Source organism: Ailuropoda melanoleuca, chromosome 2 (genome assembly GCF_002007445.2).
Source record: "Ailuropoda melanoleuca isolate Jingjing chromosome 2, ASM200744v2, whole genome shotgun sequence".
NCBI classification, from domain to species: Eukaryota; Metazoa; Chordata; class Mammalia; order Carnivora; family Ursidae; genus Ailuropoda; species Ailuropoda melanoleuca.
In genome coordinates, this window is record NC_048219.1 from 103,192,784 (window position 1) to 103,219,079 (window position 26,296).

At 36.9% G+C, this 26,296-nt stretch overlaps 1 protein-coding gene across 2 annotated transcripts in view; it reads right to left on the bottom strand.

The window, feature by feature from the left end:
- DPP10 (dipeptidyl peptidase like 10) overlaps positions 1-26,296 on the bottom strand; it is a 632,664-nt gene that overhangs the window by 94,791 nt on the left and 511,577 nt on the right. Inside the window, exons 8-11 of one of the 2 annotated variants that reach the window (XM_034654430.1) lie at positions 26,121-26,241; positions 15,269-15,423; positions 7,894-7,991; positions 2,092-2,154 (exon numbers count right to left, since the gene is read on the bottom strand). In XM_034654430.1, the coding sequence (XP_034510321.1) occupies positions 2,092-2,154; positions 7,894-7,991; positions 15,269-15,423; positions 26,121-26,241 (437 nt within the window). The remainder of the gene's footprint in view (positions 1-2,091; positions 2,155-7,893; positions 7,992-15,268; positions 15,424-26,120; positions 26,242-26,296) is intronic. The other variant, XM_034654431.1, reaches the window with a different exon arrangement.

Consider the following 26,296-nt stretch of genomic DNA (forward strand, 5'->3'; position numbering starts at 1 on the left):
TGCCCCTCCCCCCTCAAATAAATCCATAAATCTTTTTAAAAATTTCACCCAGTTTTTATGTGACTTAGGAAAAAATTAGGTATGGAGACAAAGGCTTTGTGATACAAATCACCTGTCCTTAGACACATGTGGGTTAGACATATAGCTACATGAATCTTACGTTTCTAACATTTCTGAATAGCTACTGCTTCCTCCAGAAAACCGCTTAGCCCATCAAAGTGAAGATGTCAGTAGAAGGGCAAGCAAAACTTATCATACAGTGAAGCCTGCCATATTTTCTTCAACAATCTCTTCAAGACATCTGACAGCTTCCAAAACCAGCTAAGTCTCACTTCAAAATGCCAAGAAGCTCAGTGAAATCGTAACATAGAGTTCCCTAAATAGTTGACAAAGGCAACTTCGAATCAGATGTGCACCTGGCTTAGGATTAATCTTTCCCAAATGAGTGGGCCTTGTGATTCTTCAAAGAATCATACCCTGTTCATTTTTGCTGTTTTTGTTTAAACTGATTTATTTTGCATGCATTATCATGTTCAGCAGTATGAATATTAAAAAGGGAAAATATAGGTATTAAGCTTTAATGGATTTATGTAGAGAATTTAGCATGGAGGAAAATGATAGTGGATACTATAATCAGGAAAGGAAATGCTGGGGCGCCTGGATGGCTCAGTTGTTTAAGCGTCTGCCTTCGGCTCAGGGCGTGATCCCGAAGTTCTGGGATCGAGCCCCACATCAGGCTCCTCCACGGGAAGCCTGCTTATTCCTCTCCCACTCCCCCTGCTTGTGTTCCCTCTCTCGCTAGCTGTCTCTCTCTGTCAAATAAATAAATAAAACCTTAAAAAAATGGAAAGGAAATGCTGAATTCTGACAATATATATTTTTGATTAGTTGGTATAAATGTTGTTTAGAATTAAAGTAAAAAAAAAAATTTGGTTATTGTAAACAAATGACCACAGGCTGCAAAATCAAGGAGGTTATATTTATAGAAAAATCTAGATAGAACTGATATATATAAATTTTAAAACGCAATCAGGAATTTATCTTAGTTAGCTAATGCGAGTAATATTACATACTGTGTCAAATGAGATGACAACCAACGTGAATAATTTTTAAATAAATAACTGCAACAACAAAACATAATTTAAATATTCATCTTGAGTGTCTTCCCTTTCAAAATAGCCCTCAAGTGCAATGTTGCAAGAGCATCGTCTTTATAATGTCTTCACAGACATTGACACATATTTATTACCTATGATGGAGAATCTTGACTTTTAAAAAGGATTTCATATTAGAAAATCAACTAAAATTCAGCCAATGCAAATCTGGTAAATAAGTTGACTTTTTTAAAAAGGAACACTAATTTAGGTGTAAAATTAAGCTCAAATAATTAATTCTTAGTTATACCACTTATCTTTCTCTTTGATTAAATAATGTGATTATTTAGGGCACCTGGGTGGCTCAGTCGGTTAAGTGTCTGCCTTCAGCTCAGGTCATGATCCCCAAGCCCAACATCCCCAAGCTTCTCCCTCTCCCTCTGCCTTTCCCTCTGTTTGTGTTCTCTCTCTCACTCTGTGTCAAATAAATAAATAAAAATCTTAAAAAAAAATAGTGCGATTATTTTTTGTGTTTGTATATCATGTATTTAATGCCTATAAGAATTTAGTGTGATGTGAACTATCTTAGTGTATACCTTATTTATAATCTGAAAGGTAAGAGTTGTCCCCAAAATTGAATTTATAAGGTTTTTCAGGAGTAATTTCAAGCCATGAAATTTCTATGATAAAGTGTTGGGATTATCTAAAATGAAAGATAAGAAGGAGCTTGACACATAAGAAGTAAGACACATCTGTATTCTTTCTTTCTTTGTCCCAGGATCCTAGATGTACCTCTCCTTAGTTTGCTCATAAGTAATCAGGCTTCCTCTGAATGAGGGATTAGGGAAGGGCCCTTAACTGGATATCACACTCCTTGGCCTTCCTGCTCCTGATGTGGCTATCCTCCTAGAACTCCATTTCATGAACACATTAGATCTGGTGTTCCATGACCATTGACTAGCAGACGTGTCCCCCCCCCCCAATATAACTGGCTTACCTGCTTGTTCCTAGTCTCCATGGCTCTGGATTACCCAGGAAGTCCCCAAGGAGCTCATCTCCTCTTGAGCCACAGAGAAAAGCAGGTTAGAGGACTGCACTCAAGTCAAGAAAGATTTTCTATCAGTTGGGTGGTCTGGCACAGAAGATCTAATTATTCACAAGGAACGGAGGCCCCAGCATCATTGGCAGACAGGTACTATGTTAGAAGTCACATCTGTGTTTTCACTGGCTTTCTGTCCAATCATTACTCTGTGTTTATAACATAATCTTTGTATACATATAGTTGCACCAAGTTCACTCTCTTCTAGATAATCCAGGATCTCTACCCATAACTGTATTGTAATGGCATTCATGACCAACTCATAGCTAGTGATCTCCAAAGACCTTTGTTAATAACTAAGAATTACTTGTAAGAAGGGTCATTGAGGACATTTCCATGAACAGAGAAAAATTTCTTAATTTGATTTTTTTTAAGACACAGATCTTCCTTGGCAGAAATAAAAGATTCAGACTAGGCATACTTCAATGATACAGGAAGAAAAAGCCTGGTGCTATCAAGCCCAGGTGACAGGTAATATGACAATGTCACATCAGTGATATATGCTAAGAATAATGATGGCTCAAAACGGGTGGATGACTAAAGAAAGATTTCAAATAAATACGATAATGTCAAAGCACAGAATAAGGAGAAACCAAAGACAAAATACTACCTTTACTATACAGCCTGGAGATACCTGAATGCAAAGGATAATCACTTCCTCAAAACAATGTGACAAATGCCTAGCCTGTAGAAATCTTTCCACCAGGGGGCGCCTGGGTGGTTCAGTCGGTTAAGCTTCTGACTTGATTTCTTGTCAGGTCATAATTTCAGGGTCCTGAGATGAGCTGCTTGTGGAGCTCTGTGCTGGGGGTGGAGCCTGATTAAGATTCTCTCCCTCTGGGGCGCCTGGGTGGCACAGCGGTTAAGCCTCTGCCTTCAGCTCAGGGCGTGATCCCAGCATTCTGGGATCAAGCCCCACATCAGGCTCTTCCACTATGAGCCTGCTTCTTCCTCTCCCACTCCCCCTGCTTGTGTTCCCTCTCTCACTGGCTGTCTCTATCTCTGTCAAATAAATAAATAAAATCTTAAAAAAAAAAAGATTCTCTCCCTCTACCCCTCCCCCCCAAAAGAATTAAAAAATATATATTTTTTCACCAGGACTTAAATGTGTATTTTTAAAATCTTAATTATAAATCCCAATAATGATACAGAATGCTTACAATACCTTACAATCATAGTGTAAAAATTTATAAAACGTTCCTTCCCCTTAAGAGAAGATGAATCATCTAACTCCCAAATGGGTCTGGAATGTTCATGAAGGAGCATTATCTTAGCTCCTACTGTGCTACATTCTAAAGAATCAACACAGACAACAATTATATAAAGTTAAGAGTATGAGCTGAATTCATTCCTATTGAAGAAAAGTTGTATTCATGATCTGAATTTGTTTGATAAAGGATCTTTAGCTGAATCACAGATGTACTTTTAGAAAAAATGATGGGGTGTGGCAGAAAGAAAAAGGGAAAGAAATTATGTCTTTCTCCAAGTTATGGAATCCTTTTAATATCTTTTTTAAAGCCATATATATGAATTGAAATTTATTTACCTTCTTTGACTAGAGTTTAAGTATCTGGTGGTAAGGAAGGTCTACTGAATGGTGATTCTAGCTTGGAGACATATTTCTATTATACTTATAAACATGAGCTGTTATATAAATCAATCAATCAACCAAATAAACAATCAACAAACCAAAACAAATGACTTAACATCTTCCAATTCTAAACAAAGCTTACTCTTTGGAGTGGGAGTCAAAGAATATAGTTTATGAGGTACCTCAAGTCATAACAGACCATCTTTGTATTTATCTTATAAATCTTCCTCCCTATTAGGTGTGCACATATATATTCAATAATTATTATTGTCATAATGGTGATCTTATGAGAGAAAAAAGAAGGCTAAGAGATGGTCACATATGAAGTTCAAGTTTAGTGAAAAAAGGGAAGGACCAAAAAGGAAAAAAAGTTTATAACTGTACAGTGTAATAGAATATGATTCATTAATTGCTATTATGCTATCTGAAGATAATAAAAAATATAATGCTTAGATAACATACAAACAAAAGAGTAAACAAGTAAATTATTGGAGAATGAATTAATTATTTGAGTATACTGTTATTGAGAGTTTAAATAGAACCTCAAATGATATGGATAGTTATGAACACACAAACTCCGAAAAAAGAGAGGGCATTTGATGGTCTTAATAGGGCATGGGCAAAGTATGTTACTAATAAGTTAATTTATGCATGTTAATCCTTACACATTTAAAAATAAAAATGATTTGTATTTCTTGGAATTTATAGGAGCACCCTCACTAATAAATATGAGAATACTGCTACTAATACTGGTACCAAAATTTTAACATATATATATATATATCTAAAATTTTTAAAATACAAAAAAAGAATTTGAGTTAAATCTTCTTAGGAAGATTTAAGAATAACATGGAAGTAAATTAGGAGGAGAAAAAGGAAGATAAGTTAGAGAAGGAAACAAGTGTTAGTTACCATGGTAAACTCCGGGTCCAAAGTACACACTACTAATGCAACCAGCTAAAACACCATCAGTTACCTGGCTTGCAGTGTACATGAGAAAAATATGGCAGGTTTGCAGAAGCACGCGCATTAGATAAATCATAGATGTGTGTATGTGTTTGCGTATGAGTGTGTTTGTATGTCTGTATAGAAATAGATTGAAAGACACACACACACAGAGGAAGAGACAGAAACAGCACTAGACAGATAACAGAACACTTTCTCGCGTGGCTTCAGAAAAATCATTGTGTGCGCGTGTGGTCATTGCCAACACATGCATAAAGTATGATAAACTTCTTATGGCAAATATTATTCTTAAATTATTTATATGGAATATTCTCCATTTGCCAGGTCCATTCTCCAACTCTCCCCCTGCCATTTCCAGAGGCTGGCCTCTACAGTAAGGCTGCCTTGCCAGTGGAAGGCCTGTGCAGGGACTCCAAGCTTGGGAGGAGAGAGAGTTCAGAGTATTAATTCGCAGGATCCACTTCTGACTAGGGCGTGGTTTGGCAATGATTGAATTGCTCAATCTGTGGACAGCTCCTCCTGGTCCATCCTGTTCTTCAGCTACAGGCCTCTTCAGGATTCATAATTGAGCCTGCACCTCATTCCTTCAGTCCTGGGACAGCAATAGCTTTCCCTTATTGTAGACACAAAGTTGCTTTCTCATCCTTTGTGAGTTTCCCCTTAATCCTGCTCACATTTCTGTTAATAGTCCCTTAATTAACTGCATTTCACTTACCTTCTTGAGTGTGTCATCTGTTTAATTTCTAGGACCCTAACCACTAAATTATGGAAAATGATGCGCTCTTTTGGGGATCTCTAACTAGGAGGACACAACAGTTTTCTAGCTAATTTCTATATGGCTAACGTACTATGTATTAAATATTAGAGATGTTCATAATCCTAAAACAAAACCGAGGAAAAAATAAAAGTTGTGTTTCCATCTTATGTGCAGCTGGATGAATGCAACTTTCTTTTTGATTTGCACCATGGATATATCTATTTCATTCTTTTGTGTGTTTCTGAGCTCATCTAAGTAACACCTGTGCTCAGAGTAACTAAATGCAGATGATCTAAAATTCATTTATTACTCTTCTGTGAATTGGACTGAAGCTTTCTGCCAGAAACAGAGGAGTAAGGAAGTAGACTTCTGCAAAACTGAACCGGGGTAATATTTAAAAATACCAATTTTGAAGTAAACTTTGATCTTGAGTTTTTCAACAAAAATCATAATTTTGGTACATTTTCATATGCCATAGGTGGCACTTACATAAGACCCTGAGGGAAAAAAAGGAAAATTGATGCATTGTTTAGATAAGGTATTACATGACTTTCCCCAAATTGTAGACCACGTTCATCACTAAACCGACATACTTGAATTACATTTAAGAGATATTTCTTCACAAGATTGTTCCTCACTCTTAGTGGGATCTCATATTTTATTCTATGTATTGGATTTATATCTAAGGATATGTGATACCTTTTTGCCATGGATGACTGATTTTGTCATATTGTACTTCGGATATTACAGCTATAAACTTAACTAATAACCAAATAAATGACACCTGATTCTGTCTTTAGGAATTTTCGTGTTTGGTTATATTACTATATCCTATCTGGTAAACCCACTAGCAACCTCTTGGGTTATAACATCAGGGTCCAGAATCACTACTTTTTCTTAAAAAGAAAGCTGGATACTGTAAAGTTGATTTCTATTTTAAAGATTTCAAAAGACTGATGAAAATGAGAACTTATTACTTTAAAATGAGGTTATTCAGACCCAGAGAGAGGTAGAGTGACTTGTCCAAGATCAAGTAATGAAACGGTGGCAGAGATATGACTCAGACACTCCAGTCTAGTGCCCTTTCCTGTTAATTCAGAGCATTAAACAAATCAGAGAAAAAGATAAGAGCTCAGGACCACATAAAAAACTAATGGCTTCCATAATTGTTTCATTTGTGACTAATTCTTTCATGACTGGTAGACCGGGTTCAGTGGAGTTCCTATCTGACTTGGTCAACCCTACTGCACTCTAAATGTCAATTCCAATGGCCCTGTAAGGTTTTCATCATGACCTGCATGAAATGCTCTATAACTTGAAACAGGCTTTACCATATTTTCTACCTCTGTTACCAACTAATCTTGGGGTTCTATTTTCTTTCTGGACCTCATCTTTCCCCTCAATAATAGGAACAGATTGTATTAAGTAGTTATGGGCACCCTTCCAGTGTTAGCAGTCCATAAATTTTTAATAACTTTACAAGTAGGGAAAATTTCCACATACTGCAGGCTGCACTGTCTGTGCAAATCCCCAACTGTGATGGAATTTTCCCAAATACATCAATGGAACAACATTTGAGCGGAATTTATATTTGAATCATTCCCCTAGCACTGATTGTTGATGGCATCAAAACAAAGTTTGAACTGAGCCTCATATCATTTAGTAGTGTGAAAGTGTTTTCCTGAATCAGCTACCTATTCCATCTCCAGGACAGGTGTAAAGTTTCAAAGGGTTACACTATTTGAAAGAATACCCTCCCCCTTGAAGTTTGGAGACCACTCTGAACTTTAAAATCCACATGGTTAATTGAATCATTGTGTGTTATTGGAGATTTTACTAATAGTGAAATTATGCTTCTGACACATAAAATGTTTTTTTTCTCTCCATTCAAACTTCTTAAGTAAGAAGTCTTCTTATGTAGGATATTTGGAAACCACATCCCATTACACTTCCCTGCCTGGAGAAGAAAGCTAGGGAATCATTCCCAAGCCACAGGGAGAATTTCTGCTGGAAAAACTACACAAAATCTAGGAAGATTGTACTCTTTTAAAGAGGACAATTAAAAAAAAAGTAACTATTTTCAGGAAGAACATTCAATGGAAAATTATCCTTTGCCCCCACCTCCCTGTCACATCTTCTGCAAAAAGTCTAGTTCTCAATATCACTACGTTTAGTCGTTTTCTGGTGCTGCTAATCACCTTGAAACTTTAAATCCTCCCTGGGAACAAGAAATCCAGAATGAGTTCATTCCTACACTAATGGGGCAACCTCAGATTTATTTTCAAGTGGATTTGTTCAGCTGATCACATCTCTCTAAATTGCAACAAAATGATAATTGAAGTTAAAATAACTATTTCCAAGTAAAAATAAAATGGAAATCGCATACCTCGATTTAAAGCTGTCAGGTGGCATGAGTTCCAAAGTATGAGTTGGTCCATATAGGTTTACAACATATAATTTGATGGTTGGGTTCATTTGACCTGCCTTTGAGAAAATGAAGATTGTAATACAAATATATTAAGCATTAAAATATATTGAGAAAGAAAGAAAATGTGGTGTGATTCCTTTACGTTAGAACAGGGAAAAAGTTTCACTTCTCTGAAGTAGAAATGATTTTAAATTCAACAACCTGATTGCCTTCAATTGTTTTTGCAGATTGCTGTTTCTCGAGCATTTTAGTCAGACAATTAAAGGTGATGGAAAATCATGATGAGTTTATTCATTAGGCAGTGCTACTGTGTTCTTTCCCTAGAATGACACCAGGAGGGCTGGCTTAACAACACAACTAGTAGAGCAAGCTGCTTCTCACATTATAGGATAAGAAATGCAATGAGAAAAAAGCTTGGCTAATTAAAAAAAAAAAAAAGAAGAAGAAGAAGGAGAAAAAGATTTGCCAATTTGGGTGACACATGCTTAAAATTCCCCAATATCTAACCCACTCCCATTGCATTAAATACTCCTTTTTCTTTTTTTAGTTTCAGGGGTGGGATTTAGTGGTTCATCAGTTGCCTATAACACCCAGTGCTCATTACATCAAGTGCCCTCCTTAATGTCTATCACCCAATACCTGATCTCCCCCTTCCCCTCTAGTAACCCTCAGTTTGTTCTCTATAGTTAGGAGTCTATCTTATGGTTTGCCTCTCTCCTGTTATTACCTTATTTTTCCTTCCCTTCCCTCAGGTTTCCTTTTAAACTTAAGTGAACACCAGATGGGGTGTAAGTGCCCCTTGGGAGGTGGTGAGCCACAGAGCAGTCGGCCCTCACTAAGTACACAGCAGATGAGTAAAAGACCCTGATAAGGATAGGCAAAAACTAGCCTAGCGTATTGTATGTTTCTGGCTCATAGTATGTAGTAAAGGCACTACAGGAATTATCTTACTCAATATTCTTACTTCCATCCTAAGATATAATTATAACTATTTTCTAGATGACAATGGAGAAGCTAAGCAAACTGTGCAGGATGGATACCCAATGACAGCGGAAGCCGATATTTAAATGCAGGATGCTCTTCCCTGCTGTGCTTTGCTTCAGTTCGTTCCCAGGCAGTGGCCTCCAAAGTTCTTCTAAATATACTGTGAATTGTAGGGGGCACAAAAGGGACCTTTTACCAATATCTTTCAAGCAGTTTGAATGAATGAATAAGAGAATGTCTACATGAATAAATGATGTGTAGAATCAGTTGACTCCTTGTGGCACAATGTGTTCCTAAACAAAGTACTGATGTGTCACTGTGGCGTGGCTGATGTTTTAGGAGGACTATATGAGAGATGTACAAGGAAAGACAAGGAAATTAAAAGTGGGTTGAATCAGAAGACTGACAAAAATATAAGGGGAATTATAAAAGTGATTTAAAGATGAGAAAGAAAAATCCAGGTTCAAGTAATTGGCACTGACAAAACCCAAAGTTGAACAGGACCAGAAGCAACATAATACATTCCATCGACAGTCCATAATAGCTCCTCAAGGACTGTGTTGTTAGGCTAGCAAATACAGGTAGCACGGAGGGGAAGGCGGAAGGATGAATGAGTGGAGCCCAGAGGATTTTTAGGGCAGTGAAAAATACTGTGTGATACCATAATGATAGATGCATGTCGTTATATATTTGTCCAAACCTACAGGATGTGCAACACCCATAGTGAACTGTAACGTCAGCTATGAACTTCAGGTGATTATGATTCATAGGTTCATCAGTGGTAACAAATGTACCCCGCAGTGAGTGGAGCTGACAATGGGGGGGCTCTGCATGTATGGGTGCAGGGGGCATAGTGAATTCTCTCCACCTTTCAGTTGTGTTGTGAACCTTAAGCAGCTCTAAAAACTAGAGTCTTTTAGCCAACATATTGTACATCATTAGTTTTTGGTGCAGAGAAAAATGACTAGCACATCTGCGGGGGTGCATCAGACACAAGTCAGAAGTTTTGAGCCAAAGAAAGGCGTCGGAAAGTCCTTGGCTACAGAAACACAATGCTAGAAAGAGAGATTATGGAGATGGTTCATATAGTGAAGGGCTTCCTGGAAGATAAGCTATGATCCTGCCTCACAGAGAAGGCTCTCATGTCAGATTTTATAAAGCTTTTCATTGTTCTAAACCCCTCAAGTGCCTGGGCACACTTGTCTTGGGCAATTTAGCCTTCTACCACACACAGGAGCTCCCTTTCACATTACTCCCATTTCAATGTAATTGCCATGATCCTTCCTGAAAATACTGGCCTTACCCATATTTTTCAATCTACCCATTTCTCTAGTTTGCCCGGGTATATTAAAAATTAGAGCCAGGACATAATATTTAGTAGTGCCGTTCGAAGTGTTGATCTTTGACCGGCAGCATCCATCAGCATCGCCTAGAATCTTAGAAACACAAATTCTGGGCCCCACGCAGACAAAAATCAGAATCTCTAGGTGTGGGCCTAGGATTCTGTATTTTAACAAGACTCTCAGATAACTATAATTAGTATGTAAATTTGGTAAGACGCTGATACATATTTTTTCAGTAATATATATTATTACTAGTATATGTAGTAATGCATATATATCCAAAAATATATTTGTTATCGTATACATGTATGTACACAATAATATATATTACAGCTCAGTGGTTATAAAAGGTGTTAGTCAGCATCAGAATTACCCAGAGAGTCCCTGGGTGGTGCAGTCAGTTAAGCGTCCTGGGATCAAGCCCTGCATCAGGCTCTGCACTCAGTTAGGGGTCCAGTTGTCCCTCTCCCTCTCATCCTCCCTCCGCTTGCACTCTCTTTCTCTCTATCTCTAAAATAAATAAATCTTTTTAAAAAAGAAAAAAAAAAGAATTACCCAGAGGACTGGAGGGATTGTTTAAGAAGATTTAACCAGCATTTCCTACGTCATGGGAAACGAAATCTCATTTCTAACAGTTTCTCAGATGAGGCTGATGCTTCTTTAAAAGAACTACATTGTGAGAACTGGTTTAGCTTAACCTGTGAGTCAGAGAAACCTGGGTTTACACTTTGACTGCTAGTTACTGAATATAGACCATGGGCAAGATGTTAAAGATCCTCCAGTATTATTTTACTGGATTATCAAAAATGAGACAATGCTTCACTGAGAATATGTCACAAGTCAGAAGTTTTGAGCCAAAGTAGGTTTCCTTTCTGTAGCTATAAATATCTCATAATTTTGTTATGTGGACTAAAAGAAGATTATCTATAGAAATGTCTAAAATTTTTAAAAATGTCTAAAATAGTATACAGTAGTGAATTAAAAAGACAGTTATTAAAACACTGACTTTTCTAGTTGGTGAAAAATTCTTCCTATTTTTAAAATTCTTTAATAAGCTTATTTAAAAAAAGAGAAATTAAATTTTATTTTTTGTCAGTTCTTATCAATGATGAATAATTTTATGACACCTTTTGTCAAAGACATATATGGTTATTACCATATCATAAGGCAGTTTTTTTTTTTTGGTTTGTTTTTTTCTTAATGTCTGTAGCTCTGTATGCTTATACATGTATAGGATCACGGGTATCCCTGTTAGCTTTTACATGGAAAAAAATTTAAAAGTTGGGTATACATGTGGTCAATTTTAGACAAAAAAAGAAACATCAGGCTGTTTCTAAAATTCAGCCATCCAAGATTCTATAATCTCAATTAGATTTTTATTTCTCCATGGAGTTTTGAAATTAAGTGCACACTGCAAGTTCATTTGTACCTTTTAATATTTGGATCATTTCAATAGTTTGCAAATTAGAAGAGTTCATATATTTGCTTTTTACAGTCACATTTGCCAGAAAGACTGCATATCTACAGAATCCTTCCTCTATGATTCTGAAACACAAGCCTCAATAATAATTAACCTTATTTTACTGGCAACTAAATTGTCATTAAACGAGATAATGCTTTAATTAAGAAGATTAACCTGAGGTTACTGAGATAGAACTGCGCATCTCTTTTGTGCTGAATTGCTAATGATAGGGTATTTTATGAGTTCTGAATCATGCTGAATTAAGTAAAATACAAATATATTTGTTTAGTGCAAGTATTTCATTAGTAAATCTGACCACATTGAGTATTGGCTGCACTCATTTTAATCTAGTTTAATTTGAAGCACAATTTAGTGTGAACTCTATGAATTACTTCAATGTCTAAAGTACTACTTTTTCTAAGTTTATTACAAAAGTAAGAGCAAATCAAAATAATACAGTTTTTGGTGGAAGAACTAGCAAACATTTTTTTTCAAACCAGAGTAGAATATAATACTTTTAAAGTTCAAGTAATATACCCAAAATGTTACTGAACATATCTGAGAACAAGGATCAAGCCCAGATCTTGGGTGTTTTGTTTTGTTTTGTTTTGTTTTGAGTCCTGTTGTCTTAAGTCTGGGCAGGGATTCCTACTGAAAACCTCCTGAGGACTTAGGATTCTTTCTCTTGGCTTGGCCACAGGAATAGCTATCTTTTCTTTATGTTTAATATTCCTCAATGGTTGTCATTAACACACACTCAGGACTTTTACCCTGTATTACAAATCTCTCTCTCTCTCTCTCTCTCCCTCCCTAAGATATAAGACTATCTAAGAATCCTATGTATATCCCACTACATATATAGATGAGTCATTAGGAGTAAATGGAACAGAGCTCTACATATATTTGTTAGATTCACAAGAAGATAATTTTGATTCCAGCTATGTCTTTGGAGAGACAAGTTAACCTCTGGTAGTTTTACAGAGAGGGACAGAATCAATACATTAGTTATTTCCCTGTTCTCAAAATAACTGTGACTTTTATAAAAGAACTTAGCCTTTTAGAGAGCTTGGTTTGTCCATTTGTAAATGGAGGCAAATGTGAAGAGGTCCATATAAGGAAAAAAAAAGTGAAAAGTCTCTCTGAAAATATGAAGCATAGTATTAGCACACGTGATTTATACAATAGCCAACATTATTATTTTATGCCTAGCTTTACTATTAAGAAACATTAATTAATAAAATAACGTATTAATAACGATGTGTCTAGATTTGTCAACCCAGTATCTTCTGCATTAAGTTTTCTCAGACATTTCTGTTTGTCTGTTTGTTTGCCTCAGTGTGTTACAGTTTGTTTACTGCAAACAAGGAGTGTCCAAGTTCAAGCACCGTGGCCCCTAACTGAGAAGGCGATTTGAAAACGCACCTGTGGCATTTGGCTCTTATGCTGTGAGTCCGAAGATCCCCACTCCTCTTGGGAAGTGAATTACAAAATGTTGTTCCTTCCCTGGGGCTGATATTATTCCCTTTGTGCAGTAAACAAACTGAACAGTGGTGTGTGAATATCTTGCCTATTCACATATGGTTTTTACAATATGCCACTTTGTTTTGCATTTAAACTGTCAGGTGAACTTTCATTATCATAAGTAAATCAAATGATGTGAGAATTAATACATTTGAGAACTCTTTTCGGTCATTTTCTGGGGGGGAAAAGGTGCAGGTATGCTATACAGGAACAAACTGTCATTCATCAAACATGACTAAATCTATACTAGAGAAGTCATAAGTCATGTACCTGAAATACGATAAAAATCTCTTGGTGAATATGATTATTTATTTATTTTGGGTAGGTCAAGTTGCCATTTTCTCCTCAAGAGCACTGAGTATATGTGCCTACTAATTTATATGCACAGAAGACCCTAAAAATAATATTTCAATATCATAGAATCAGATTCATTTTGATCTTGTTGTCCTTCTTAGCTATAAGCCTGTCATTTAATACCATAAACTATGGAAGGAAGATAGGCTTGACCGGGGGAGGGGGGGTACAGACTCTCACTGAGGAAATGCTTTCTTAACCCAAACTCTCTAAATTCAAGGCTGTTTTTCTTCCTCTCTCCCTCCGTATCTCCTCCTCCCTCCCTTCGTTCCCTACTTTAAGTACTTGATTTTGGTGGATGACAGGAAAATAAGAAAAGCCATGCCTACCCCAACCATGTCTTCACTGCAAGTATAGAATACTCTGTGTGATGGGTAATTTATCCAATACCTTGCCCAATTAATGTAATGCACAAGATGAAAGGTATAAAACCTATCATGCTTAGGCAACAAAGTAAAACTCACTAAAGGAATGGCTTAAAAATAGCTTCTAAGGGTGCCTGGGTGGCTCATTTGGTTAAGCATCTGCCTTCAGCTCAGATCATGATCCCAGGGTCCTGGATTCGAGTGTTGCCTCAGGCTCCCTGCTCAACGGGGAGTCTGCTTCTCCCTCTCTCTTTACCCCTCCCCTCTGCTCATGCTCTCTCTCGCTCTCCCACTTGCTCTCTCTCTCAAATAAATAAATAAAATCTTCAAAAAACATAGCTTCTAAATTGAATTAGCAGCCATCTCTTACCTAATTAAGAGCTGAAATGTAAAACAGAGTTTAAAAAGTTTCCTGCAAGACATCTTTCCATGATTAATGTATAGGGACCCTCATTCATGGGCCTTTTTCTCTGTAGTATAAACATGGGGGAAATTTATTTTTTAAAAAAGAGACCTTAAGTTATCAAAAATGCCATACAATAGAAAAAAGAAAGTTACACTCCAGATGTTTTTGCAACCTGCTCCCTACTTGAAAATAGTTTTGCTCAGTGGGCAAGAGTTCCATATTTGCCTCACTCAATAAAACAATTCCATCTATCTTAGCTACGCCTGGCTATGGCTCTACCCCATCACGTTATAAAGTATGTTCCAGAGTATGCTTTGCCAAAATAATGCTGATGTTAATACTAATACTAATAAATTTTTTATGCTTAGTCTATTCCTTACTGGAGATACTTTAGGCTTAGTCAATTTTTTATGGGAGATTTATAATGCACATTGACATACAGTATATTAAGTGCTCTAAGAAAGCATCTGCAAGAAGTTGGATTTTATTTTTAACTAAGAATTTTCAACTTATTTGACCATGGGACTTTTTCTTCCCTTATAACACCTAGGAACAACTGGAATATAACAAATATTCAAATAGTCACACACAGAATGTGCTTTGGAGAAAATTCACTTTCTTTCCAACTGGGAAGGCGAGGGAAAATAGGAGTGAGAGAATCAAAGAGAACAAAATGCAGCAAAGTGCCAATTCCCAAGCCCTGAATCATCTCTACTTCTTTCTACCAGAACACTGTGTATAGGCTACTGCAAGCTCTAAAAGATGAATCCGCCGACCAGGAAGAAAAACTCCTTTTTTTTTTTTTCTGCAAAGACAACTTGTTCATGAACCAAGGATACTATCAATCAAGTCACTGTTGCAGGGAAAGAGAACAAACTAGTACTTCCACGTTACTTACCTTAGGATATGGATACTGCTTTCCTTTGGGATACAACGCTCCAGTAAATCGAGGGATAACCATGTTAGGCACCAACGAATCATTTATCATCAGGAAGGCGAGCCTTTCTCCATCTGGTGACCACCAGTGGGCAATGTGAGAATGCAGAATTTCCTCTAGAATAAATGAGTGTTATTTGAAACCAACTGTAGAGATGTGGGCTCAGTGACCCACAAACATCTGTCCTTGAAATCTCCATTGCACATATACATTGTTTTTTTCTATACAATGTGTTGTATTTTATCAACATGAGAGAGAATTCTGTATTTCTGAGTTACCCTTTTAGTCCCAGGATAAGCAGATGCAATGGCAGGAAATAATGAAGCAATGAAGGCAGGATTTCATAGACTGTCAGCAATGTGAACAGAGAAAATGAGAGCACTATTGGAATAAAAAGAATAAGAACAGTAACTGAAGACTGAAATATGGCATAAAACCGTATTTATGACACCATTCATTCACATTTGCATTCAATCATATTTCCATCATCAAACAAGTTAAATACCCACTCTCATCATCGAACAAGTTGAATACCCACTAGACTTATGAAACTATTTTAAGCTCTAAAAAAAGAATGATAAATATATTGGATATCTTTCATGCGACCCCAGATCCACTATTCACTTATCTATACCTGCTTTCTGGTCCAGAAAATTAGCGTGGATGAACTACAGCAGAAGGGCCACCATGCCCTCCAGAGCATGGCCTTTATTGTACTATGGCAAGAGATTAGAAGGAGAGTAAAGTCAGAGTATGTATTTCCTTGGCTCTACCCTGAAATGACACTTCAGTCTAGCTGTGTGTTTTAAATGATGTCACTACTCCTGTCAATGCAGTCTCTTCTATGAAATTTTCTCCTTTTGTATCTTGTAATGGCTCATCTCTATGGTCACAGGGGTGATTATAGCTTGGTTGCTACTAGTCTAGACTATAGCTCTGTCCTTCATGGTTTCACTTTGTAAATGTGGTCTCTTTGTAAATAAATCTTCTTCAGATTACTGAATGTGCCAACTTTGTACCCTGACAAATACCATGATGAATACCAGTAAGAGACTCAGAAAAGGGACTTGTAAAATTAGATTTTGAAATTAAGTTGGTGATCTATATCTACATCCATCTATACCTGTACTATCTTTGATGTAATAATCATCTTTCCAGGAGGGAACTGGAGCATAGATAATCCATAGCAAAAGATGGAATCTTGAGTAATCCATTGTCACTGGCGATGATATAGAATGAAATGCAGATAGAGAGGAAAGGTTTTGGGGGGATAACTGGTTGTGGTACTTAATTACTACAGTACTGGCAACTGTAAAGATTGTAAAATGAAGCTTGCATGGTTCATATGACACCTCAGGGGGATTCCATAGGGATAAACTGAAATGGAAACCATGCCGGCAGAATCAGGAATACAAAAAAGATCACCTTGGTGTCTTTGAGGGAGTCCCTCTCTTCTGTTGTTGCAGGCAGATAAGGCAGAGGTCCAAGAGAGCATAGTAAAGGTGGCAGAGCCCCACAACTCCAGATGTTTTTAAAAGTTAAGACAGAGATATTGGAGAATTCCTGGGACATGGCACATAGGACAAGGATGCTTGGGTGAACGTGTGCAGTATACATATGCTTTCTGGACCAGTCTCATAAATAGCACATTTATAGTGGAATGTTGCTATATGTGTCTAATTTTATGGCTGTAGATGTTGAACCTCAACATTCCCACAAGTCTTCTTGCTGACAGAGGCAACGTCTATCCCAGGGAGCTAGGCATTCTCTGCATTAAGGTAGAGTGGAAGATAAATTCCTATAAAGTTTAAGAGTCTACATCCCCGGGGCGCCTGGGTGGCACAGCGGTTGGGCGTCTGCCTTCGGCTCAGGGCGTGATCCCGGCGTTATGGGATCGAGCCCCACATCAGGCTCCTCTGCTATGAGCCTGCTTCTTCCTCTCCCACTCCCCCTGCTTGTGTTCCCTCTCTCGCTGGCTGTCTCTGTCTCTGTCGAATAAATAAATAAAATCTTTAAAAAAAAAAAGAGTCTACATCCCCAAAGGGGGATCTCTCTCTCTCAAATAAATACATAAAATCTTTATAAAAAAAAAAAGAAAAAAAGAAAGGGCTATGCAGCAGATCAAGGGCATGGTATAACCTTCCCTACGGTCTTTACCTCGTGACCCAGCAGACAAACTGCTAATGTAAAGGTGCATGGTAAACAGAGATGCTGTGTGGAGCTTCTGACACTCGTTACATGGCAATCAAAACACAGGCACTACAAGCTTTAGAGGAAGACCATTTCCTTCTGTGCTGATAAATATTCTCCTTTTCAAAAGCAGCTCTCTACTGGGCTCTTGCAGAAATGATTAGCCTGACCATGGGATACCAAGTGGCTCTGCAACCCAAACTGCCCATCATGAACTGACTGTCATCTGATTCACTGACCATAAAACTGAACGCATACAGCAACGTCCCACTAGAAAAGAGAAGGGGTTTATATGGGACTGGACAGAACGCATAAGTAAAATGTCCAGATTATTGCACCTTCCACTTTACCCTTTCTCCTCCAGCTCATATCAAAACCTCAAGATGTGTTTTCTAATGCAAGTTGGCGGGGGAGAAATAAACACAGGCCTAGGTTATGGGTAGGTTTACATGATGTACTTGAAGATTCCAGAGTTGGATAAGTTCTGTACCACAGTCTGACTGAGCAGTGGCATTAAAACACTAAAGAAAACAAATGCTCCAAGTTGGCAGACTTTTGAACAAGAGTTTTAGTTTTCTACTTCTTGTGGAAAGAGAATTGGCTTGAAGCGTGGATCTACCCTGACTCATGCACAGTAACTAATGAAAGACCTGATTAGGGTTATGGGAAGAAAATATTAGTGACAAGGAAGTTTGGGGAAAGATAAGTGCATTGACAGGAGAGGTAAAAATTTAAAAATATGAAGATATTAGCGTCCTACTTAATATCTGCCAGAACACATCCATAGCAGAGGGGGCTCTCAATAATCAGATGGACAATATGACTACTGAGTGCATCAGTCTGCTTTGGATCCCACCATTACCTGCCAATGTTAGGTGGCTGTCATTAAACTCTTGACACAGCATTATTTGCCAGTAGGACCAGCTGTCTAACTGGTGGCGGGCAGATTACATGGGAAGCATTCCATCAAGAAGGGGTAGCATTTTGTCATTACAGAGATAGACACATACTCTGGTATAGCTATGCCTCTGCTGTTTCAAGTCCTGTCAGCACTGCTATTCATGGATTCACAGAATAGCTTACCCATTACCATAGTAATCCACTCTACATGAAAAAGATGTAGCAAAAAGAAGGGCGACAGGCTCAGACTATGACATTCATTGTTTTCTATTAGCTATATGTACCTGGCTTGATGGAAGTGTTAACTAGTCTTCTTTATCTTGGTTTTGGCATTATAACAACCTTAAAGTTGGGATGTCATCCTACAGCAAGCATGTGTCCCTCTCACATAGCCAGAAAGCACAGATCTAGGAACTAAATGGTAGAAGTGTAGCATTCTCTATCACTATCACACCATTACCCCATTGGACATATTTTGTTTCTCGTCTTCGTGATAAGGAGATCAGTGGGTTTATGAGTCCTAATGCCTAAGGGGGAATTGCTTCCAACAAGGAATGTCATAATTCTGTTCCTCTGAATTGGAAGCTGAAATTTCTCCCTGATCACGTGGGGCTCAATAGGACTGAGGGGTTGGGTGGGAACTGACAGAATATGTAGTACTGTGTGTCTGATGATTAAGCTCATCTGCCAGGAAGAATATGCGTCTTCACTATACAAGAGAGAGTAAAGAAAAATATATCGGGACTCAGCAGATTCTGAAATACTCCTTTGTCCAACTCAATCTCATTTTCCAATTCTACATTTGCACATTCCAATTTCCATTTCAATGGAAAACTGAAATTGTAGCAACCTAATTAAGAAAAAGAAGCAAAGGAGTAATATTTGGCAGGGATAAAATTTTGGTTCAATCCACCACATAAATGACCTGTGTAGTCAAAATGCTGGCAGAAGGAAAGGGAGGAATGAATGAGTAGTTGACAGAGGGAGCTAGGATTACCAGTTAAGGCCATATGATAACCTTATTTCTTTTCTTAATGGGAGCATCTGCCCCAAAACCTTATATGGAAAATGCAAGTGTTGACTGTAGTTATAAATTTGAGACAGGTATATAAACTGGACTAACACTACCCTAAAAAGAAACATAGCAGATGGAACTTCATGTGTTCTTTCAAGGACACAAAGTTTTTATTTGAATAAATAGTAATATTCCCATGATCTCTGAATTTTTTTAGCTGTTGCCATTATGAAACCAGACAAATCAAATGAGGAGAATAAAGTTAGTACATGGTACTTACTTTCTTGGTTCTCGCCCACTGGAAACACGTGAGTTTGGCTATGTTCCTCAACACAAACTTACTGCTTCTATTACTTCAGAAACCATAGGGTTCCCACCTTCTGGGTTCTAGTAACAGTCCTCACTTCAGGTATAAATGGCTAAATCAATACTAGCCAAAGGTTGCTACTTATCCCTTGTCTCTGACAAGTGGCGCCTTCACAGATGAAAGTTTGTATACTACTTTGAATGTGCCATTTTTTTTTCCATTTGTAATCCTGACCCTGATTTGTACAAAATACTTACAATTCATATGAGGAGACATGAGTCATCCACATGACACAATGGGGGAAACATGCTAAATGCCAACTGAGTGAAAACTCTTAGTCTTATGAGCCTTGAATGTACAGAGAGATCAGATTGTGCTGACTAAAATCAACACTCAGAGTTTCTAAAGAAATGGGTTCTATCCTAGCTGCTGAAGTATGTGTGTGCAAGGACTTCCCAAGGATAAGAATGGCCCAGATTTGAGAGCACCATTCAACAGAAACTAGGTATCATCTACTCTTAATTTATTTTAGAGTGATCTATGCCTAAAGTTGTTCCTCACAAAAATGCTAAAATAGCAAAGTAGTACATACAAAGAGTTATGTGACTTCCTTCAGGTACAAACAGAGAGCTAACTGAAATGGGAAGGAGATAAATAAAAGAATCTTTAATATGCATCTGCTTGAGTGCACACCCTTCTTTAATTGCAACTAACAAGGACTTTTACTCATGAATTGAAACTTCCTGTGTTAATTATATTATATTATTTACAAACAACGTATTTCTACAAATTGCATTCCATTCCATTTCAATGAAGGTTTGGTTCTTGTCTTTATTACAATGATTAGAAAATCTCACTGCCGAACAGATGGAGTTTTCAACACATGTTGTTTTATATCAAAGACACTTAAAAACATAGCTTCAACACAAAGTACTTACAGAAATCTAACTAATATATAATCATTGTGTTCAAATAAACATGCTATTCTGAAAAGTAAGCTGATTTTATCCATTTGTAGTTTATCAATTTAGACAGATAAGATTTCGTGAGTATGCGACTGCCTGCCAGATGGGTCTGTGGTTCATTTTTTCCCCTTTATTCTCTGTATCTCACTGTCAAGCTTCTTAAAAGAATTGTCTATATTCAAAACCTTCTCACTTCCCATTTACACCTCTATCCACTGCAGTCTTGCTTCTAGTACCACAAATTGACTGATTTTGCCTTAATAATTTCTGGTAGCAAATCCAACAGTAACTATGGAATCCTTAGTTTGTTTGACCCCCTGAAACTCAGCTTTATTACTCTATCTTCCTCTGGCCTCCGTGGCTGCATTTCTGATTTTTTCTTTTATCTGTCTTAGTCCAGTTTTACTGGGATTTAGTAAGTGCTCAATAAATATTTGTTGAATCAATGAATGGATGAATGTGATTTCCTATATCCAAGAGAAGGCAGAAAAAAGGTGAAAACAGTCATTTTGTATTGTTCTCAGTAAACAACCAAAAAATGTAACTAGTCCATCTATTGATAAGGATATTGTTTATGCTATCAATCTTTTCTCTCACTTCTTTATTCTTTTCATTCTTAAAGTCAATGCAAATACCATTTCTTCCCTGAAGCCACTCTATATTCCATTAGACTTAATCCTACTTATATTTCTAGTTGGTATGTAGACATATAGTTCTGTTTATATTTCTATTTACTGTGCTCCAAATGGTTCCTTATATAATAGGTGTTTACAGTTTTTCACTCCACTAAGTTGGAAATGCCCAAAACGTAGAAACCCTATTCCTCTTCATATTGCTCTCAGATAATGCTGGAAAGATATATGTACTCAATAACTGTTGAACTGAGTATTATGAAAGAATTCCTTAAAAACGCATTTTTAAGTCATTTAGGCACATTAGTTCCAATATTTTATATGTTTAAATAACTTAAAGTGACAGTCATTTTTTTCTATTTAATAGATTCAGTACTTTATGGAAATTTTCAAAGTTGTATACTTGGTAGCTGTGAACTTTACTTTTTTTTTTTTAAGGAAAGAAGTCATCTGATATTTTATTTAGTTGAGTTACTATGTTAAATGCACCAATTTATATGAGTAACATGAGATGCATTTTGTGTGAATTACGTTTAAAATATTTCATTTTGAGCATGATATTTTATTTTTCTTCTGAACTTCACCAACTCTTTAAAACACATTTTATTTGCTTTTACTTTCCTTAGGAATTGAATAATACTAGACATAGAGACGAAGAGGCTTTAAAATAACACATTTAAAGACTAAAACCTCGACCTAAGTGCCTGTGATTGGGATCAACAGCCACACTCACAGATTAGCCTGGACCTAAATAGTTTAAGCCATGCCTTTAAAATGTGCCAAAAAAACATTTTATATTCTTTTATGTGACTCCTTCTCTAATCTTTTTTTTTCTATGATATTTACAAAAGGGAAATTTCAATTAAAGTAAGTGAAGATGTTACACGTTACTTCTTGAGTCTCCCACACTTACTAATTCAGACTGTAATTGATTTCTGTAAAGTGACAAAAAAAGAAATCTCCACACTAGAGTACCACACACATACTGTTGAAGATTATATGCATTCTTAGCAGATGTCACTGTGTTGTCCTAAGTGTACTGAAGGGAAAAGAGAAAATCTGGGATCTGGGAGCTGTTGGTATCTTGGGAAAGCAAAGTGCTAATGGGATTTAGGCCATTCAGATGTCATTGATTTTTCCCTCACCTGTCATCCTCAACAGCCTAAATCCCTCTGTCAACCTTAACACCAATTCCCTTGATATTGCCCCTTCTCTTGGAAATAAAGCAAGAATTGAGGTAACTCTGTGGTCAATAGGATTCAGAGTCTTTGGTTGAGGAAGCAGACCAGCGAAATCTAATGGCTTAGGTCCATAATGTGTGTCATTCCTTAGGGAACGATGAAAAGGCACTGAATTCTAACAGAGTAGACCAGGAAGAGACACTGGTTTTGAGGACACACATTCAAGTGCCAGCTATGGCACTCCTGAGCTTTGAGGCCATGCCCAAGTCACCTGTCCTCCCTAAGTCTTGGTTTCTTCAGTAAATGACTAAATATGCTAGCATTGTGGGTATTCAATCACATGACACATATGGAATTTCCTAGTGCACCTACAATGTAAGAGCCAAAAGGACTGAGTTTAATTTGAACAGCAAAAACTATAATTTGTCCATCTCTTTTGGAGAGTGTCAGACCGACAGTGTAATTACAGAAGTTTTTGTCCTATTTGTCCTACCTAACCCCCAACACAGTATTCACTCTCCACCCAAATATATAGAATTTTATTCTCTAATTAAGAAAATAACCATATTGTCAGATAATGGTCTTTAATTTCTCTTCTGACAATTTCCTTAAAACTGTAATGCCATAAATTATATAAAGCCTTAATTAAGGACAGAAGCCCAAGGCATGTTGTTCATTTGTCCAGTCAGTATATTCTACATTGAGTTAACTTAAAAGTTCTTTGATGTTAAGGATCACATTTTGTTACCCAAGGTAGCATGCCAGCACACTGTGAAGCACCATTGTTCCCACTAAATTATTCCTTCCTCCCTGAAGCCCACTGCTTTTATAAATGCTTGCTCACTGTATCTGTCACCACTATTTACTAGTGATCCAAACCAGAAGCCAAAGAATTATTCTTGACTTCTTTTCATCTACCCCATCCATTTAACCACTAAGATCTATCTGTTTTACTGCCTCATCAATTTTAGAATCTTCCCTCCTTCTTACTGCTTTAACCCTAGTAATATTGCTCATTATCTTTCAACAGAACACAGAAAAAAACTTTTTTTTTAATTATGATATGTTAGTGACCATACAGTACATCATTAGTTTGTGATGTAGTGTTCCATGATTCATTGTTTGCGTATAACACCCAGGGCTCCATGCAATACGTGCCCTCCTTAATACCTATCACCGGGCTAGCCCATCCTCCCACCCCCTCCCCTCTAAAACCCTCAGATTGTCTGGCTTCTCATTGGTTCTTTCTGCTATTCAATCCCAGCTTTACACTGTTGTCAAAAATGATCTATTTATATGGAAGATGGAATATTGACACTCCCTTACTTGAAAAGCTCTAATAGTTACCCCATTTACTAGTGGAAAAATAATCGAAATCCGAGATTATTTTTAGAGTCACTATCCCTTGGTTCTTGCTGCCCTCCTTTTTCTCACATTTTATGCCCCAATAATACCAAGCAGATTTTAGTTCCCAAGGCACATACCATGCTATTTAACTTTGCTATGCTTTTACAAGCTTTTGACTCTTGCTTAGATTTCCTTACCTAGTTTCTTCTTCTTTTTTTTAAGTTTTTATTTAAATTCCAATTAGTTATCATACAGTGTAACATTAGTTTCAGATGTACAATACAGTGATTCAACACTTCCATACAACACCCAGAGCTCACCACAACACATGCCCTCCTTAATCCCCATCACTTATTTAACACAGCCCTCCACCCACCCCCCCCCTCAGGTAATCATCGGACTGTTCTCTATACTTAATAGTTTATTTCTTGGTTTCCCTCTCTCTTCCTATTTTTTTTTCTTTTGCTTGTTTGTTTTGCTTCTTAAATTCCACATGAGTGAAATCATATGGTATTTATCTTTCTTGACTGACTTCCTTCGCTTAGCATGATACTCTCTAGTTCCATCCATGTCTCTGCAAATGGCAAGAATTCATTCTTTTTTACGGCTGAGTAATAGTCCATTGTATATATATGCCACATCTTCTTTATCCATTCATCTGTTGAAGGGCACTTGGGCTATTTCCTACCTAGTTCCTTCTTATATTTCTTAATCTTTCAGGCTCAACTCAGAGGGTTTCACCTTTAGGAAAATGTTTGCAAATCCCTAGAATGGGCTAAGTCTCTTTTGTTCTTTCATAGAATCCTGTGTTTCTTGTGATTTGGCTGCTTGTCACACTGCACTGACATGGTTTCTTCATCTGCCAGGGTCTCGCACACTGCTGACAATATCTTGAAGATACAGGACATCTCTCACCTAGCTCTTCTACAGCAGAGAGGCTTAGTTCTTGCTACCCAGATTCCTGGAACCATCCAAATTCAAATTTGTTTTCCACCTATCTCTTTAATTCATTGGGTCATCTCAGGCCCCTCCAATAATTTATCCTTTTGAAATAAGAAAGTCAGAGTCAGCTTCTGATACTCTGAACCAAAGAACCTCATTTATCATTTTGTGTGTTTGAATTTTTAAAAATTCAGAGCATCATTATTTTTTATATTTCCAAAGTAGTTCCTACTACTCCTCAGAATAAACTGTGGCCTCTAAAATATTTTATTATTTGATGCTGGCATACACACAAAAATATATTATAAATATACATGTACACATATGCATATAAATCTCAAAGGCTACAGTGTCTCTTCATTAATAAAATAGCTCCACCTAGCAAAATGTATCTCTTAATGTAAGGTACTTTGTTTTATTCCCTATGATATCTCAGCACCCTTACAAATACTTGGAACATAGTAAGTCTTTAATAATATCTGTTTAATGATAGAATGGATGAATAAATGAATGAGGTAAGTGATTTACTTTTCTTACAGAACTGAAAATATTGACTCTGAGGTACAAAGATTGCATTTGCCAATATTGCTCAAGAAATAAAATTTATTTTCGAGATGATCCTTAGTTTTGTAATTTCTAATCAAACACAACTAACTGACTTTAAATCTTGATGTATTTTGCTAGTATCAGTTTCAGAGTCTGAAACTTAGGTATTAATCTCAAGTCTTGAGTCTTCCTGAAGAAATCTATACCTATAACCCGGCTGACAACTGGTGCATGATCAAACTGGAGAGGGGTTTTCCTTACCTGAATCCTTTTTATATTCTCAACTATCATGAAAACTTGATTCAATAGTTATTACTAATAACCCTTTAAATGGGTTTTATTTTGCTCCCCATGCAATGGCCTTTACACTGTGACAGACTGTTCTTAATGAGAATGACTAAAATCAAGTGGCTTCCATGCACTTTTTGAGCAGTAAAGGTGTTTGTTTCTTTTTTTCCATAGTCAGAAAAATTCAGCATCTAATTCCAGAGGGACATAAGATGATTATTCACTTTCATTAGTTAAACATCACCAAAATCAAATCTATCATGCCTGAACAAAATGTATGTGTGTGTGTGCGTGTGTGTGTGTGTTGTACACAAATGTGGCAAATGTGAATCACAACCAGTCGAAATATGAGCACATGCAGACACGAAAGCATGAAGGCAATTTTGAGAGGAAATAAGAGGAAATGGAGCCATAAGCATTGTTCTAGAAAGAACAGATTTCTCTCAGATTTTGTATAAAAATATGTCGTTCGTGTTCTTGAAACAATCTATTCAACTCACCTTCATATAACCAGTCAGCAATCCCATTAAAGATAATTCCTTCTTTTCCAGAAGATGTCAGTCGCAATGAACTGCTCTTTATATCAGGTTGATAGTAGATATTATTTTCAAAAATATAAATCTAGATCCGGAAACATAAAAAACCCAGAAAATCCAACATATTAGCAAGCTTTTTA